At 41.6% G+C, this 19,126-nt stretch overlaps 1 protein-coding gene across 6 annotated transcripts in view; it reads right to left on the reverse strand.

Annotated features, from left to right (window-relative positions):
* grip1 (glutamate receptor interacting protein 1) overlaps nt 1–19,126 on the reverse strand; it is a 459,039-nt gene that overhangs the window by 180,760 nt on the left and 259,153 nt on the right. The window contains exon 1 of one of the 6 annotated variants that reach the window (XM_043709636.2): nt 9,934–10,945. The exons of the other annotated variants lie outside the window; for them this stretch is intronic. Coding sequence (XP_043565571.2) covers nt 9,934–9,988 — 55 coding nt within the window. The 5' untranslated portion in view covers nt 9,989–10,945. Of the gene's footprint in view, nt 1–9,933; nt 10,946–19,126 lie in introns of those variants that run through there. 6 annotated transcript variants of the gene reach the window in all.

The following is a 19,126-nucleotide window of genomic DNA, read 5'->3' on the forward strand; positions in this document are numbered from 1 at the left end:
AACAGGGCTAGACAAATCAGATAAAGCGAAGATATTTTGTCTGGTTGTGGCATCTAGAATCAGCAGTCAAAGTTTCAGGATACAGGGTAGGCCCACGTATTATAGAGATAAGAAATATTTCTTCACTCAAAAAGGGAGTGAACCTGTGGAATTCTCAACCACAGTGGGCCATGGAGACCCAGACAGTGTTATATTCAAGAAAGAGAGATGGAAATTTTTAGATATTAAAGCCATCAAAGGGTTTTAGGGAAAAACAAGAAAAGGGCATTGGGATGGAGGATCAGCCATGATTCTTTGAATAGTTGAACAAGCTTGAAGGATGGACTAGCCAACTCCTGCACCTAGTTTCTAGATTTCTATCTTTATTTAGGGATGGACAATAAATGCCAGTTTTGCCAGAAATGTCCACATCCTTTGAATGAATACAAAAAAAGTGGGAAAGTACTCTCAAAAAAAAAAAGTGCTGGGGTCTGGCACACAGGATACTAGGTAGTCTTCTTTTTTACACTGCTTGAGAGCGTCACCCAGCATGTTATGTTGGAGACCTGATTTACTGTGAAAGACAGCAGTCTGCAACATGCAGGTATCAGCAAGGGTTGGAAAGTTGCTTTGTTAAAATTCATGACATAATGTCACTTCACCATCTTCTCCTGAATTAAATTACTGATAAACCATTTCCCTTGCTCAACTTTGCTACTTACTGCTTGATAACAGTCTTCTCCAAAGTTAATTTGGCTAAAACAAGCAAAAGCTGAATGGTTTTGCTTAACAACAAAGGAAGCAGGCATGCTATGCTGCAGAAATGTGACAGATAAATTGAAACTGTCACAATGTATGAGGGCCAGTGGGGGAAAAAATGCATGGAAGGAAGGTAAATCTTATTTTTCCTTATCTTTCATACATGGTAGTTTTATGCAATTTATTCTTTTAGTATCACAAAATATCATGAGGACATGAGACATTTCCTTAACTTGTCTTCGTATTGCATCTTAATATATTGTTCTGTGTTACCTATTTACGTATTCTTCTGTTCAGTGGTGATCAAACCCATTTTCTTAATTACTACTTAACATTCATACCAAAGTAACCAGATCTTTTATAAGCAAATCAAAGATATGGGAGATTCAACTGTTCTCAATCTCTCAGTAGAGGAGTTTCTTTTCTTAAGAAAAGAAACAATATTCTGGGAGTCACTCAGAATTTACAGCCGTGCTAGTTAGATTAGATTACTTACAGTGTGGAAACAGGCCCTTCGGCACAACATGTCCACACCGACCCGCCGAAGCGCAACCCACTCAGACCCATTCCCCTACATTTAACCTTTCACCTAACTTGCACATTTTTGGACTGTGGGAGGAAATCCACGCAGACACAGGGAGAATGTGCAAACTCCACACAGACAGTCACCTGAGGCTGGAATCGAACCTGGGACCCTGGTGCTGTGAGGCAGCAGTGCTGACCACTGTGTCACCCCTAGTTGCTTTGAGAAAGTGGTGGTGAGCTGCCTTCTTGAAGCATTGAAGCTTTCTTGAAGCATTGCAGTCCATCTGGTGCAGGTATACCCGCAGTGCTGATTAGGAAGGAAAAGCACCACCCGGTTTCTGACTCAGGATAAACCTGGTTAATTTGCAGATAACCCCGTTTCCACCCACCTCCCACTGCGTCCCTCAAAATGTTCTAAATATGCACAATTACCCATGACAAATATCCAAAAACAAACTTTTCCACACCAACCAATATATGGGCCACAGAAAACTCTTTAGTTCTCTATCCCCCTCTACAAGGCTCCAAAAGAACAACAATCTAAAAGGGTTTCTCAATAGGTCAGAATATCATCAAGCTTCCTGGTTCAAACATCTGTTTTTGCTGAGTTAGCCAGTCTCAAGACCATAAATTGACGAGGTTCAGGAGATTGGTGTCAGCTTTGGTGGATAGAAAATTAAAGGGGGAAAAAAAAAAATCAGGATTGGCTCGTACCCTTGTGTCTTTATGTTGTGACTCTTACTGCTGGAAGTGCACATAAGGATTTCAGCCATGGACTGACATGGACTTAGCTATGGCTTCTTATGCAGCACATCACCATAGCTACTGTTGCTTTCATATGTGAGTCTTAGCACCAACTTTATTAAGGTTTCAGCAGGCAATGTAGCAACACCTTGGATGAACAATACAGATAATAAAAGCCATAGCTAGAACAGCACAAGAAAGAGAAAAGCATTATCACAGAATGATTCACACAAACACACTGACTGCTTATACTAGAAATATTGGCAGATACTTGAATGTGGAAGCATGTAGCCTTGCGGTGGTGTATGGTGTCAAGTCCAGAGGCACTGAAAAAGTTGACCACATACATTTTTGAAAATATCTCATTACTGAAAGATCAAAGTTTCAATATAAATGAGGGTGTGAGAAATAGCAAGTGTTTTCATGGCTGCACCAGTCCAAAGGTTTTAACAAAATATTTGCATTTATATAGTGTCTTTTCACATGGTAAGCAACCACAAGGAGCTGCCTAAGTCCATTACAATTCAAGCTGTGTAAGGAATTAGAAAAATGGCCAATAAGGATGGTCAAAAGAAATGAGCTTTAAGGAGCATCTTAAGACAAAAGTCATAGAAGCAGGAGAGTTCAGATTGGTATACTTTGCTTTCCTTTGACAATGAAAAGATTTGAAAATTGAACACTTTCAAATGCTGTTTCTTTAGAATACGATGCAGCCACAAAATCTTAGAAAACAAACGATTGGTGAATGAAATGCTAAATCAAGTCAAGTTTCATGTTTCGCCACAGGCTAGGTACAAGCAAACCACTGACTTCCATCAATAAGACCTCATTCTCTTTATGTTGGGAAGCCTTTGATCCCTTTTGACAATGCATAGAAGTAGGTGCATAGTACAGACAGAGATGTAGGCTGGTAGTCTTTTTTTTAAAAACAGGACCAGGTTTTATACCTCTTGCAGAGGCAAGGGAAGGTATCGCGAGTGGAGGGTGAGTTGGTGGGCAGGGAGGGATGGCATGGACCTAATGAGGGCATCGAGGGGGGAATGGTCTCTGTGGAATGGGGTGGAGAGGTAAATATATCCCTGCTGGTGGGGTCTGACTGTAGGTGTTGGAAATGGTGGAGGATAATGTGCTGTATCTGGAGGCTGGTGGGGTGGAAGGGGAGGATGAAATGGGATTCTATCCTTGTTGCAGTTGGAGGTGTGGGGCTCAAGGGCGGAGGTGTGCTGGAGGGCATTGTTGACCATGTGGGAGGGGAAATGGCAGTCTTTGAAGTAGGAGGCCATCTGGGATATTCTGGAGTGGAATTACAATTTCCCTCCCACATGGTCAATGCCCTCCAGCATATCTCCCCCACTTCCCACATCTCCGCCATTGAACCCCTCCAACCGCAACAAGGATAGAACCCTCCTCATCCTCACTTTCCACCACACTAATCTCTAGGTACAGTGCATCATCCTCCTCTATTTCCATCATCTACAGTCAGACCCCACCACTAGATATTTATTCCCTTCCCCAGCCCATCAGCATTCCACGGAGACCATTCCCCTCCTCAATGCTCTTGTTAGGTCCATGCCACCCACCAACCCACCCTACACTCACAACATCTTCTCTTGCTGCCACAAGAGGTCTAAAACCTGCACCTACACCTCCCCCCTAACCTCCATCAAAGGCTCAAAAGGACCCTTCCACATCCAGCAGAGATTTTCCTGCACATCCAAACACCTCATCTACTATGTCTGTTGCTCTCAATGTGGTCTCCTCTACATTGAGGGGACAGGACGCCAACTTGTGGAATGTTTCAGAGAACATCTTTGCGACACCTGCACCAAATAACTCCACTGCCCTGTGGCCAACCACTTTAACCCCTCTTCTACTCTGCCAAGGACATGCAAGTCCTGGGCCTCCTCCATTGCCAAATCCTAGCCACCTGACGCCTGGTGGAAGAATGCCTCATCTTTCGCCGAGGGACCCTCCAACCACATGGCATCAAAGCTGATTTCACCAGATTCTTTATCTCCCCTCCCCCCACCTCATCTCAGAATCAACTCTCCAAGTCAGCCCCGCCCTCTTGACCTCTTACCTGTCCATCCACCTTCCCACCTCCCCTCTCCAACCTATCACCATCCCCCCTGCCTGCATCCATCTATTGCCTTCCAAGCTACCTTTCCACCAGCCCCACTCCTTCCAACTCATCTCTCAGCCCCCTTGCCCCTCCATTCCTGAAGGGCTTGTGCTCAAAATGTTGACTCTTCTGCTGCTCAGATGCTGCCTGACCTGCTGTGCTTTTCCAGCACCATATGTTTTGACTTATTTCCTTGATAGCTCCCTAGGCAATTCTGCACTGAATGTGGAATGGAGTTGCAGAGATAAGGAAGATCCAAACTTTGCTCCTTTGGTTTATGTTAATCCCTGCTGGGGGACAGGAAAATATGATACTACAATTTCCAATACCTCTCAGTTAAATGAGGGAATCAGCTAGAATTTGGGTTACCATTGCTCCCCACGTTGGATGCTCACTGGGAGTCAACATCTACTGTTAGGACCGAGCTCTGCTTTCTATCCACAAAAACAGACAGAGTAAACTAGCATGAAAGACTTCACAGTTTGAGGTCCCTTTCTCCAGGAAAGAAAGAGTTGAGTTGGTAACAGTGATAAAGTTCTTTAAAATGGCAATGACAGTGTAAAGAAGGCAATACTGATCAGATGAGACAAGGTGAGGTAGAATTAAACTTACATGGAATATAAATGCTGGTGTAAGGAACAGTTGGTTCAAATGGTGCATTTCTGCACTGGAAATGCTGCACTGTAAACAGTGCAACATGACCTAGGCACAAACATGAAGAATTAGGCAAGGTACCAGAATTTGGCAGATGCCCACAAACTCTCATCAGGTGGCATTGCTGTAAGAGTTTTAAAAAGTGAAAATTGGTTGTGAAACACTAAAAGCATTTGCAGCAGTATTTTTTGTTTAAAAGAAACCCGACATACGATATTAACTGAACAGCAACATAACTAACCAAATTCCTTAAAGAGAAATAAAATTGAAACATGAGAAAGTAGACTCGGGGATGAGCATAATTTGAAAGGTTTATTGTCCGAGTCGGGCATTAAGATGCATTTTCAACACTGAGGCAATTGTAACAGGAGATCATCCAAAAAGTATAAATTAGGCTTGTATATGCTGACAAAAAAAGCCTCAATTTCCACTTTCCTTGTTGTAGCAGGACGCTCCTTCGCATATATTACCCTGAACAGCAAATAACTATGATGCTCAATGGTCACACTAGAGGAAGTACTATTTAAGCACAAAGAATTGGGCTTTTTTTCCTCCTCAGGTGAATCTTTTTGGTATCATATTATACTTTGTACCAAAGTTCAGCTTAGGAATTATTAAACTCTGCCAATGTATGTGACATGCTTTCTTCTAATTTGAAGCTAAAAAGTCTACTTGTACATTACAAGTATTTTAAAACATGGAAATCTAAAAAAAAAGAAAACTCTGAGCTTACAAAGTGTGAAGATTAGCATCTGTTCCTGTGAACCTCAATATTAACTAATCCATTCTTTCCAAAGATGCTGAATGATCAGCATATTTAGAGTAGATTCCCTACAGTGTGGAAACAGGCCCTTCGGCCCAACTCGTCCACTCCGACCCTCCGAAGTGTAACCCACCCAGACCCATTTCCCTCTGACTAATGCACCTAACACTATGGGCAATTTAGCATGGCCAATTCACCTAACCTGCACATCTTTGGGACTGTGGGAGGAAACCCACGCAGACACGGGGAGAATGTGCAAACTCCACATTCCGAAGTTGGAATCGAACCTGGGACCCTGGTGTGTGAGGCCGCAGTGCTAACCACTGAGACACCGAGTTTTATTACAAACTTACTACTAGTTCTTCAACATAAAATCTTTAAAAACAAGACGTAATCGAGAAAGCTGATCTTCAGGCAAAATAACTTGCACATGATCTTCAAATGAGGCAGAAATGAGCACGACTGCAATACCAATCCTCAACCTGCTTTTGACTCAAGAATGGGTCAGTGGAAAAGATTCTATATAGCTTTGATGCTCGGCAGATTTCCGAGACAATATAGCTTTTTTTGTGTCTACTTCAAAATTAATCAGTCACTAGCTCACAGGTTAGCTGCATCAATGTGGAGGAGTGTAAAATCAGACAGTAAAACAGGTTCTATTTCTTGGTGAGCTGTGAGATCATGGGGTGCATGTGAACGGTCTTCAGCTAATATATTAATGCAAACACATGCAGAGTGAACTTCCAACAGGAACCATTTTAACCAAAGTGCAAGTTGGCTTCTCTTCAGTACATGCTGACAGTCTTGTGTTTGTAAAATATTGCACTGGATTTGGCAGGAATAGATAAAAGCGAAGAGAGACTAGTCCCTGTGGTGGGGAAAATGAGAGAACACTTGCAGAGACGAGCACGGTCATGCAGGGTGGAGTCAGGAAGTATTTTCCAGGATGAAGGAAATTGAAAATTGTGGAAGACTTGTTGCCAAAAAAGCTGTGAATGTTAGGATAAATGCTTAAACTCTTAAAAGCAAGTTAGGCAGACATTTGTTAGGTGAAGATTTTAAGAGGATTGGAGGGAAATGAAAGTGACAGAGGCTGAATGGTCTACTTCAGTACTTGATTGAATTTTTTTGACGAAGTGACAAAGGTGATCGATGAGGGTAGAGCAGTGGGTGCTGTCTACGTGCTGTTTAGTAAGGCTTTTGGCAAGATCCCTCATGGGAGGCTCATCCAGAAGATTAAAATGGCTGCATGGATTCAGAATTGGCTTGCCCATAGAAGGCAGAGGGTAGTGGTGGAAGGGTGCTTTTCAGGCTGGAGGTCCGTGACTAGTGGAGTTCCACAGGGATCCATACTGGGACCTCTGCTGTTTGTGATATGACTTAAATGAAAAAATAGATGGGTGGGTTAGTTTGCCGATGATACAAACATCAGAAAAGTTGTGGATACTGTAGAAGATTGTCAAAGGATACAGCGAGATATAGATCAGTTGCAGGTATGGACGGAGAAACTGCAGATGGAGAGTTTAATCAGCGAAGTGTGAAGTGTTGCACATTGGGAGATCAAATGTTAAGGAAGTGTATACAGTTAATGGCAGGGCCCTGAACAGCATTAATGTACAGAGGGATCTTAGGGTTCAAGTCCATTGCTCCTTGAAAGTGGCCATGCAAGTAGGTTGGGTGGTAAAGGTGGCAAATGGCATGCTTGCCTTTATTGGTCAGGGAACTGAGTACAAGAGTCAGGATTCATGCCCGATAGAGGACTTTCAAATGTCGATTCTCCTGCTCCTTGGATGCTGCCCAACCTGCTGTGCTTTTCCAGCACCACATTCTCGACTCTAATCTCCAGCCCTCACTTTCTCCTACAAGAGTCAGGATGTCATGTTGCAGCTTTAAAAGATTTTGATTTGGCCACACTTTAAAGTATTGCATTCAATTCTGGTCACCACATGATAGGAAGGATGTGGAGGCTTTGGAGAGGATGCAGAAGAGGTTTACCAGGATGTTGCCTGGAGTGGAGGGTATGAACTATAATGAGAGACTAGAAAAACTTGGGTTGCTTTCCTTGGATTGGCGGAGGTTCAGATGAGACTTGAAAGAAGTTTCTAAAATTATGAGATGCATAGATAGGGTCAATGGTCAGAATCTTTTACCCAAGAATTGAACTTTCTAAAATTAGGGGGCATGCATTTAAGGCAAGAGGGAGAAGCTCAAGGGAGGTGTGAGGGACAAGTTTTTTTTTAAAACAGAGAATGGTAGGAGTGTGGAACATGCTGGAGGCAGATATGCTAGCAGCATTTAAAAGGGACTTTTAAATAGGCACATAAATATGCAAGAATGGAGGGATGTGGACCAATGGCAGGCAGAAAGGATTAGTTTAATTTGGTGTCACTTTCTGCACAACTTTGTGGGCTGAAGAGTTCATTCCGGTGTTCAGTCCCCAGTGTTCCTAATATTGCTTATACATCAGTACATAAAGTGTAATTCATGAAGTGACTTAGCTCTTCAATAAATAAAAGCTTTTTTCCCCCCAAATCTTCAGCACAGGCTGTGAACTGAAAAAAAAATCACCAAAGGCTTCCATTCCCAATTACTACCAAACTGGGCTGAAGATTGTCAAGTGGTTTAAACATAGAACACAGAACAGTACAGCACAGAACAGGCCCTTCAGCCCACGATGTTGTGCCGACCACTGATCCTCATGTATGCACCCTCAAATTACTGTGACCATATGCATGTCCAGGAGTCTCTTAAATGTCCCCAATGACCCTGCCTCCACAACTGCTGCTGGCACAACTCTGTGTAAAGAACCTGCCTCTGACATCCCCTCTATACTTTCCTCCAACCAGCTTAAACTATGACCCCTCGTGTTAGCCATTTCTGCCCTGGGAAATAGAGTCGATAGCCAGAGACTATCTACGCCTCTCATTATCTTGTATACCTGAATTAGGTCCCCTCTTCTCCTCCTTTACTCCAATGAAAAACGTCCAAGCTCAGTCAACCTCTCCTCATAAGATAAGCCCTCCAGTCCAGGCAGCATCCTGGTAAACCTCCTCTAAACCCGCTCCAAAGCATCCACATCTTTCTTATAATAGGGCGACCAGAACTGGACGCAGTATTCCAGTTTCTTTGCAAGACACATGAATTACAAATGAGAATTTGATTGTCCGTTGATTGACATGCCAGCCACTTGCCATTTGGTGACAATGTTACTGCTGGCGTAGAGTGCATACTTGGTTCTGCAATGTATTTGAAGTCCACAGGAATGTCCCATTCATGTGACTTGCAAAGGGGGAGAGTATGGAGGTACTCAGCAAGAAAGAGCACTTCCAAGAGAGGTCTCCTCCCCAAGACAGCAATGAATTATGCAGGACAACAAAGTGATGATAAAATTTTAACAGCTTTTTCAGCAGTAATGATGAATGTTAAAAGTTAAAATACTAGAGTGGCTAGACAATAAATTTTAAGATAACAATATGACTTTATTGGTAATTTTCATATAAATTCATTTGACCAAAAAAAGTTAATTCGTCCAGTCCAGTACATAAAATTATTCCTTCTATTAATGCAGGCTTAATAGTTTCCCAAGCGTTTGATGTGTGATCCACTAGAGGACAGCCTAAGACCAGGCAAGGGTCTTAAGATTTTTGAAAATGAGGTATTAATTGCATTATCAGTGGTATTGACGGTTAATCAGAGAAATCTGACCTGCAAAGCCACGTTGATACAAATAGATTCCATTAAAGTATCGATAGGGCTTCTACCAGCTGCACTAATGCCAGAATGCAGAATATGTTGCACAATGTAGACTAACTGCAGCAATTTTTCCATGCAGTACAGTGCTAAATAAGCAATGACAGGGTTCTTTTTGTTCTAAAGTATTACGAATGTAAGCACAAGTAAAAAGCACATAGTCACAATCATTGAACTCTCAAATAAACCAGATGTATAAAGTTTCTACTGGCATCCCGCCATTGCTTCCAAAAACTTAAAATTTAGTGAAACAAGATAAAAGTACGTTGCAGAGGCAAGTAGTAAAACTCAAGTGAACATCAACAAACTGCCCCATCCTTCAGCATATATAATAAGCATAATAAAAAACACCATCATAGATATAGACACTTCAATGACCCGACTCCTTTCAAGAACAGCGATATTACACGGTGAAGGAAAATCGTTCCCCTGTTCTAATCAGTTGAAGTGTTTGGTAGGAGAGAAGCGGAGGACAGATTGAGGCCGTTTGCCTGCCACTCCACGGAGAGTGCAGCATCACATTTTAATGCCAAACACCCTGAGCATAAATGAATACTTCAGTGATGCTCCTTCATATGCTTGCTGTTTTAAAAAAAAGGAAAACAATGCCGAGACTTTCTGAAAGAACCTACAATACCTTTAGCAGCCCTCCGCAGAATCTGACAACGGCATTTGAATGAGACAGCTATCATTCTTAGGGGTTTGTTTTTTGATAGCAGCCGAGTGTATTCAAAGCTCTGCTCCCGGGAATGCAGCAGAAGTCTCTTTGTTCTTCGCACGGCGCGGGGAAAGCAAGCCGGCTCCCAGCGGGGGAGTGACGGCTTAATTCCACTTGGCTGATGCACCGCTCAGCTCCTTGTCATCTGGCAGCTCTTTGTCATTCACATTGCTACCTGCTTGATGCAACAGCAGCACATCAATACGGGCGAGAAGGTGCTGGCTCGCTTTCTCGCACAACCCAGCCTCCCCGGGAGGCGAAGCGGAGTTTACTTGTGTGAAGCTGCACCACAGTTTCCCTGTTCACACTTTTCCCCTTTTAAGCAGTGCACTCTTCAGAAAAACCGCGGCCTGGGCGGCTCGGTGTATTTCAACAATGTCTAACGATCATTGAGGAAAAGGAAAACGCCAGAAAGGTGAAAGGCAATTAGAACCTGAACAGTAAAGAATTGCCCCCTGGTTTTTTTTTTAAAAAAGTGCAACCCACAGGAGTCACAAACCAATCATCTCGTATTGCTAGCAATTCCACTGGCAGAGACGAGCCTCTCCCAAGGTAACCCCAAAAGCCTGCAAGGGAAAGCTGCTCAGCTCGCCCAGTCAATATTCAGTCAGCAGCTTCCGCTCCCGCTCGGAGATCGGTCAGATATCGCCAAGCCAGCAGTCCTGGCTGGATGATACACAAATCTGCACCGCTCGGTCTCTTAACACTCACAACTCCGGAGCCGGGCAGATATCATTAGCCCATTTCGTACCTGGTGAGCGCGTCTAAACTAAAAGCTAGATATGCTAAGCGACCCAGTGAATAAGAATGAACCCAGCATCAAAGGCAGGAATCCAAGTGCATTACTTCAGTAGGTAGATGAAAGCCAACCGTGATTTTGAACATTTTCAGATCGGACCAACGGCCAGCATGCCCCAGGGAAGAAAATAAAACCGCTGTTTACTTGCTTCCGCTATCTTGCAGCTAATGATTCTGCTCACAAAATCAGATTTCTCTTTATTCGACTGCACTCCTATGATCGAAGGCAGGTAACTTTGCCCTCCCTTTGTTCCTGCTGTCTGCCTCATAAATCATTCATTAATGCCCCAATCTTCCCAAAGAAAAAGATTGTCAGAACATGTTAACAGCTTGGTCTATGGAATGGCGTGAAGAAAATGATGGTCCACCGTTTACATCAGTGGTATAATGGGAACAATCGGGTACATTGGTCAACATATTAGAAACAGTACCTTTCATAGAGATATAGAAATAAACGGAAAAGTGGCATGTGGAAAGAGCAGGTGTGAGACTTCATGAATATAGTTCTTCATAAAAAAACACACAACAGGCGGGAAGGAATCTCGTCTGGAAAGATTTTTGGGTTTTTTTTGACAGTATTGACTTTGCAGGTAAGCTGGATATTCATTTGCACATGCACAATGGCCCTTAAACGGAGTCATTTGCACGGCCATGTCCGAAGGCAGTAAAGACAGTACATCGCTATACGTCTGGAGGCACAGGTAAGCCTGATGAGCAGATTTCATTAAAGGACATTAGTGAACCTGATAGTTGTCACGGTCACCATACTCCATACTTATTCCCTGAATTCAAATTTCAACGGCTCTTGAGGTGGGGTTTGAACTGACATCCTCAGAACATTAGCTAAGATCTCCAATTACTAGTGCAACAATTTTGTCATTGTTAAGTTTTATGTAAAATTGAACTAGTTCATTCCAAACTTGTGTGCAAGTGGTTTCACATGTTCCACATCATCATTGAATTAATACCAAAGGGGAGGAGCTAGAAGAAATATCAGTTACCTTTTACATAAGTAACTCTCAAATTGGTTGGGAATGAGCAAAACAGGGAGGGGAGCAGGAATTTTAATTGGCTACTGAAGAAAACAGAATGAGACAGAGGAGAATAGCTCAGTAAACCCAAAACATTAACCTGGTTTCTCTACACAGATGCTGTTAGGTATTTTCTATCTTCATTTAAGATTTCTAGCATATGCAGTATTAACTTACCCGAGCTGCAGAGAACTAACACCATTGATTCAGTCAGCCATTTTACACAGAGCCTGATCTGATTTTTAATTGGCACAAATAGAATAACGTCGCATAGGATGAAAGATGGGCAATTAATTGAATCCAGTCACATTTCCAACCGAGCTGAGTTTTTTTTTAACCCCCACACTACCGCCTAAGTGCGGTAGTGCTTATTTTATCCCCAGCACCCATGGTGTGTATGTGCAGGTGTGAGACACAGTGAAAGACACAAAGTGCAGGAATCTTTATTCAAATTCCACCACCCGGAAGATAGGAAAACACCCGGGTGGCCAGTGACAAATACTGCCCTTCACATCAAAGGGCAATGCTATGTGATCAAAACAGTGAAGGGGAGGATAGGGACTAAATCAAAATAGAGGTGGAGGGAGAAATGATGCACTCCACTCCCTGCGGCGCCCACCTCTCCCTGAACCACTCCAGGGTGTTGGTCGACACCGCGTGCTCCTTCTCCAAGGACATCCGGGCTCTAACCCGAGCTGAGTTTACAATGACCTGGGATTATTTAATTAACAAGAGAAAAAGAACGATGTCATAAATGCTTTCCAATTTATAGGACTTGGGTTTTGTACGTTGTGTTGTAATTGTTTAGAAGCGGCTTGAGGGGCTCCATGATAAGCAAGTTCAGAAGGTTTGTACTCAAAATGATCCCAAAGACACTTCCTAATATAAAGTGACCCAGAAACAGAAGGTAAAATAACTATAAAATAGTATGCAAAACATCTCAACAATTTCAAATGATGGGACACATTTTTCATAGTTTGCTGGTTGGTTGTTGTTAGCTTTGAAAAAAACTGTCCATTCCAGCCATAAACCAGTTATGATAATTACTATCACTGCAACTATTTAGGGCTGATTAACATTACCCTTACCGTGTGAATTGCTGATGTGATGTACTATCCCAACTGGTTTGCCAGTTGCAGGCTCAGACTGGAAACAATCGCATTATTGCAAATAGTAAATTGCTCCTTGTGGTACTTTAAATTTAAAGTTTTACTTATTTTCTTATCCTTCTCTTTTATTCTCTGCATTACCTAATGCAATTTAGCTAATTCACCCAGTTTCCTTTTCCATCATTGATTAGAGACACAAATACAATCTAAAAGGAGAGAAAGTTGAACCGGAGGTTCTGAATACCATGTTGATGTCAATTCTCAGTGTGCCTTTCAGTGAAACTGGCAGCACAAAAATTAGGTTAGAAACAAATTGGATTCAAATAACTCTGCAAGACACATCACTCCAGTCACTTCTAGGCTATTAAACTGGGTGACTGAAAAAATGGATCCATTCAAAAAGGTTTTGGTAGGTGGACAAGTCGACATGTTCAGGGATAAAATTCCTAACCGGACAGAGGCAGGCACACACTTTATTGGTAAGGCAAGCACAGTGAGGAGTGCACAAGAGATTAGAGTTGGAGCAATACAGTGTTATTAGAAGGTTGGCAGATTAGAGGACGTTACAGAAATAGGTAGGAATGAAGTCAAAAAGATTGGAAGAGAAAATATAAATTGTGGTGACCCACAGCCAATGCAGGAGGGATGAGGGAGTGGAGGATGTTGTAGTGCAAGCTCGGACATAGACAGCAACAAATAATCTTCACACAAACTTTGAACTTTTTGTAACTCAGGTGTGGATTTCAAAAAATGTTTGTTGTAGGGTAGGGTAGGGAATATAGGACACCATATTTAAATAAGGAAATAAGATCAGAGATGGAGGAGTAGAGCAGAGTGTCAGCATTATACCCTTGAATACTTCTGTATTTTCAGATGATATCGCTCAGGACAATCTGGAGATGAGAAACAGAATGGGACGAATGATGGATCTTTGGGGAATACCAGTGGCATCAGTGCAGGAGTGGAAGGGAATGCCATGGTCAGATTCCAAATTGACCAGATACAGGGAAGGCAGTCCCACCCAGCACAGCAATGCAGGAAGAGTGGTAAAAAGGAGCATAGAGGCATCAATGTTCACAGTGAATACATTGCATGTGACTTGGTTAGCACCATACCAACTTTCTGACAAGGACAAATCTGATTGCAAAATTACAAGCCTAGAGGCTGTGACAAAGATGGACAGATTTGAGAAATGATAACTTCTTCCAAACATCTTTCAGAAGGAGCAGGAAATCAGTTAGTAGCTATTTGGATAACAGCAGATTTGTAAGGGGTGCCCTGCAGGAGGCAGATGAGAAACATAGCCCAAGTGAAGAGAATAGCTTACAATATCAGTTAATTAGGAAAAGAACACTCCAAACAAGTGGTTTCATCAATGCTTTGTGAGATTAGAAGTATTCCTGACAATTTAAATGCTCTGGAGATAATTTAAAATTTCATCAGCCTTAATGATCATATTTTCACATTCATGGAAATCTTTCAGTGATCAATAATCCAATTGTTTTCTTTCTTTGCTGGAGGCTGGTTTGCATTTCATCAACCCATACATTTACATTGATAGCGTAATTGAGGGAGGGAATGTTAAGGCCACAATTCCAACTACAGAGATGATGTCCTGATCAAGGATATTGTTTTATCAATTTTCAGGATTAAAATCTTTTTTTCTGTAGAAACCAGTATTAAGCATTATCAGGTAAGGGGGTTGGGGGTGCTGTTCTAAACTGAAAAACTAATTTAAAAAAAACTACGAAGTTACAGCCCAGTCAATTGTTGGATTTTACTTGTCTAGATTAGAGTGGTGCTGGAAAAGCTCAGCAAGAAGCAGGAGGAAGTGCAGGAAAATCAATGTTTCGGGCAAAAGCGCTTCATCAGGAATGAAGGAAGGGAGCCTCTGGGGTGGAGAGATCAGGGGGCAGGGAGTGGAATTTACTTGGACAGTTCTGAGGCCCTTTTTCACTTAGTGAGCTCAGCTCAATTTAATGTTTTGGAAACTGACCCTTTTTGGAGGTGTGACCTCTGTCCATCTCCAATAGGATGTCCACGGTGAACTCACAGCAATAGCAGGAGTAATCATCTAAAACATCAAACATATTTTTGGGAAGTAATTTCCAACAAGTTATTGAAGCCAAATGTAATGTACTCAATTACCATCTTAGTCATATTGCCTCGACAAAGTAATCTTTATTATTCCTAAATCAGCTCAGCTGTTTAATCTTACTTTTTGTGTTTCTATAGAAGTTTCTTGGATGACTCTTTTGTGAAATACTTATCACCACTCATTCACTTCTTTTGTTTTTTTGATATTTTTTCAGTCTTCCATTTCCGCCTGTTTCTTGGTTGAATGTTGTGCTTGATGTGTTAATTATTTCCCTCAAATTTTACTTGAATCTCTTTCTTTTGTTTTCCAAAAAGAGAGATCCCATTTTGGATAATCTATTTCCTATTCTTTGTGGGAATACATGCTTGAATTATCTTCGTATGTTTCCTTCAAACGAAGGTCTGCCATTGGTCATTTACTGCATTGTGCTGGTGGTTTTCTTCAAATTTTGGAATATTGGCTCTTTACCACTTGGATAATTCCGCATTTGATTTTTCTTTCCAGACCATTTTAAACCCAATTATATTGTGATCATTAATATCCAGATATTCTCCAGCTGAATGGTACATCAATTCATTGCACTTCCTTGAATTAGACTTCGCAACACTTTGTTCTTCATTAAGCTAAAAATACATTCACAATATTTTCCTGAACACATTTTAGGAATTTTTCTATCACTTTTCCCATTACCTTCTTCCTCTCCCCAATCTGGCACACATGACTGAAGTACAGGAAATTTACTTAAAATCACACCAGGGCTCAATTTACACAATCCACACAAGGTAACCAGAGAAGGTTCAGTAAGGCCACAATGATATGTGAACCTTCTTCAATGTGATCTAAGTGAATGATCCATTTTTGATGGATGAATTAATTTGGATCAACCTTAACATTAGCAACACATTTATTTACACTCATCTCCCATTAATGGAACAGCTATGATTATACAAATCTGTTTACACCATTATTTGGTATGTATTCAGTGTTTTCTAAATGTTCATGTCAGGAATATAAACCTTTGACACCAGATGCTTCAAAAGGGGGCAGGGGAGTCCATTTAGACCAGGGAGAAAGACAATAGGTGTAATTTTAATGACATGTCAGGCAATTTTCGTGCTATAATCTTTGATGAATCTTAAATGGATTTGCCGACAGGCATGCTGTTTTCGATAATCAGTTTTATACTTAAGTTCTTTCTTCAACACTTAGCCATATTTCCAAGCACAGATGTGTTAACATTATAGTTGCAACAAGCTTCCTAATTGGTCCATGAATCATTAAACAGCAACATAATTTGAATTTGATAAAATATAGAAATTGTCCTTTATTTTGGGTTTACTAGTTCATAGTGCAAACGAAGTTAATAACATATTTAATGTAGAGGGTCCCATTTAACATAAATCACATTGCTAGAGACAGAGCAGCAAATTAATAGAGATAAAAATCTAAATAATGTCAATATTGATAGAGGGAGAGAGAGACTGACAGACAGACAATGAATGTAAGAAAACATACTTGAGAGAGAAAGCTGCTCCACAAATGTATATGCAAGTTACTGTAATTGATAGACTTGCTTTTATATAAAACCTCACCCCACCTGAAGATGACAGCCCAGGGCTTGCTAAAACCATTTTATTACTTTGAAACATAGTCACTACTGTAATTTGGAAGATGTTAGAATTAACTTACACAAAGCAAACGCCTATCAGTAACATTAAAATAGATGGTATTATAGCCTGGTATAATATACTCTCATTTATGTATCACCTACTTAGATCCTCTGGACAAAGTGAATTCTCCTTGAAGTACAGATTGTAGCTTAGGCAAAAATGGCAGCCAGTTCACACACAGCGAAGTTCCATTGTGCCAGCTGTGGATTAGCTGGTGACACCCTGTACAGTCACAAGGCTGTAGGTCCCGGTCTTTTTCCAGGACCCGAGCATAAAAATCAAAGTCCACACAGTTCTGCTGCACAGACTGTGTGCAATACTCTCAGCAATGCCACCTTTTCAGTGTGCTGTTAAACTGATGGCCCAGCTATCTGCTTGGATGTATGCAAACGATTTTCAAAAGAAGAAAAGGAATCATCTTTGGTGTCCCGGCTAATTTTAATCCCTTCGTCACAAAAGTAAAACATATCTAGTAATTATCACAATGGTGATTATGGGAATTTGCTGTCGTCCCTAAATTACAACAGTGCCTATTGTTACATCACTGGTGGGAATAGTGCACTAAATCAAACTTCACTTTTCCATCATTTGTTATGTGTGGATGATCAACGTAAACACTAGGACACTTACTGTGCCCAAATATGACTCATCTCAGTTAGAAGAAACTCACGCCAGGTTTTAAAGGAGAAAACAAAAAAAAACCTGGCTATAACAAACCTAATGTCTTAATATGTGGCAAAAACACATTCATTACTAATATGAAAACTTGAACTTTATCACCTTGAAATCTAAACATACACATATTAGATTGACAGACAGCTGAGACAAAGTTTTTTTAAAAAAAAATATTATGGGTGGAAAATATGGCCAGGAAAAAGAAAGGCAGGAAGTCTATGGATCAAATGTCAAGCCAAAAGGAGCAAAATTAGATAGATTTTCTCCGTTTTTTTGAAGCAATGATATCACATTGTTGTCGACTGTAACAGTTTTTAATTCAGTAGCCAGTTAGATTTGAGTATTGGCTTGAAGAGGTTTTCTTTTTGCCAAGTCATTAAGTATTGTTATTACTTTTCCAAATTTATGAGTGTGTGCATGACAGCAAATGAGAGTGAGAGAGCTCTGTGGGTTGCTTACAGGCTTTCCTGTGGTGTTTTTAGCAACAGGAGGTCTCTATCCCAACTGCTTTCTCTCCTCAGTTCAGAATCAAACTGCTACTTTGAAACAATTCAAACCTCGCTAATGAACAATTACTTCAGTTGATGTTTTTTTATTTGAAGACACTAGTACAGAAGTTACAAAATCTGGTTTCCAGCAAAATTATATTCTCTCACATAACCATTAAGTGACCACATTCCTTCAGGCTATATATATATAAAAAAATCATTCTCTACAAAGTTATCCAAAATTCAATTGTGTCCCTTTTATATTTTAATCATTCTTGGCAGCATCATTAAACCGGCCAAATATTTTTGAGAAGCGCTCCTCTCCCATCCCCTTCACAGCTGGCCCAAGTTGAAAACTGACACTGTTTAAATTCATATGCACTGGTTCAGATGAACATGTTAACTTAAGCAATGCATAGTGTACCTGTCCATGGTGTCATTAGAGGCAGGCAACAAGATACAGTCAGACCTTACACTACACCTAGGAGAAAGTGAGGACTGCAGATGCTGGAGATCAGAGCTGATCTCTAATCAGCTCCTCCATGATTTTCGCTTCCCCAGTCCCCAATGCCTTATCTTCACCATGGACATCCAGTCCCTGTACACCTCCATCCCCCATCACGAAGGACTCAAAACTCTCCGCTTCTTTCTTTCCTGCTGTACCAACCAGTACCCTTCCACTGACACCCTCCTTCCACTGACTGAACTGGTCCTCACTCTGAACAACTTCTCTTTCCAATCCTCCCACTTCCTCCAAACCAAAGGAGTAGCCATGGGCCCCAGCTATGCCTGCCTCTTCGTAGGATATGTGGAGCAGTCCATCTTCCGCAGCTACACTGGCACCACCCCCCACCTTTTCCTCCACTACATCGATGACTGTATCGGTGCTGCCTCATGCTCCCACGAGGAGGTTGAACAGTTCATCCACTTTACTAACACCTTCCACCCTGACCTCAAATTTACCTGGACCGTCTCGGACTCCTCCCTTCCCATCCTAGACCTCTCCATTTCCATCTCAGGCGACCGAATCAACACTGACATTTACTATAAACCGACCGACTCCCACAGCTACCTAGACTACACCTCCTCCCACCCTGCCCCCTGTAAAAACGCCATCCCATATTCCCAATTCCTTCGTCTCCACCGCATCTGCCCCCAGGAGGAGTAGTTCCAATACCGAACAACACAGATGGCCTCCTTCTTCAAAGACCGCAATTTCCCCTCAGACGTGGTCGACAATGCT

This window comes from Chiloscyllium plagiosum, unplaced genomic scaffold (genome assembly GCF_037043375.1).
Source record: "Chiloscyllium plagiosum isolate Xiang-an unplaced genomic scaffold, Cpla_swu_hap1 HiC_scaffold_19, whole genome shotgun sequence".
NCBI classification, from domain to species: Eukaryota; Metazoa; Chordata; class Chondrichthyes; order Orectolobiformes; family Hemiscylliidae; genus Chiloscyllium; species Chiloscyllium plagiosum.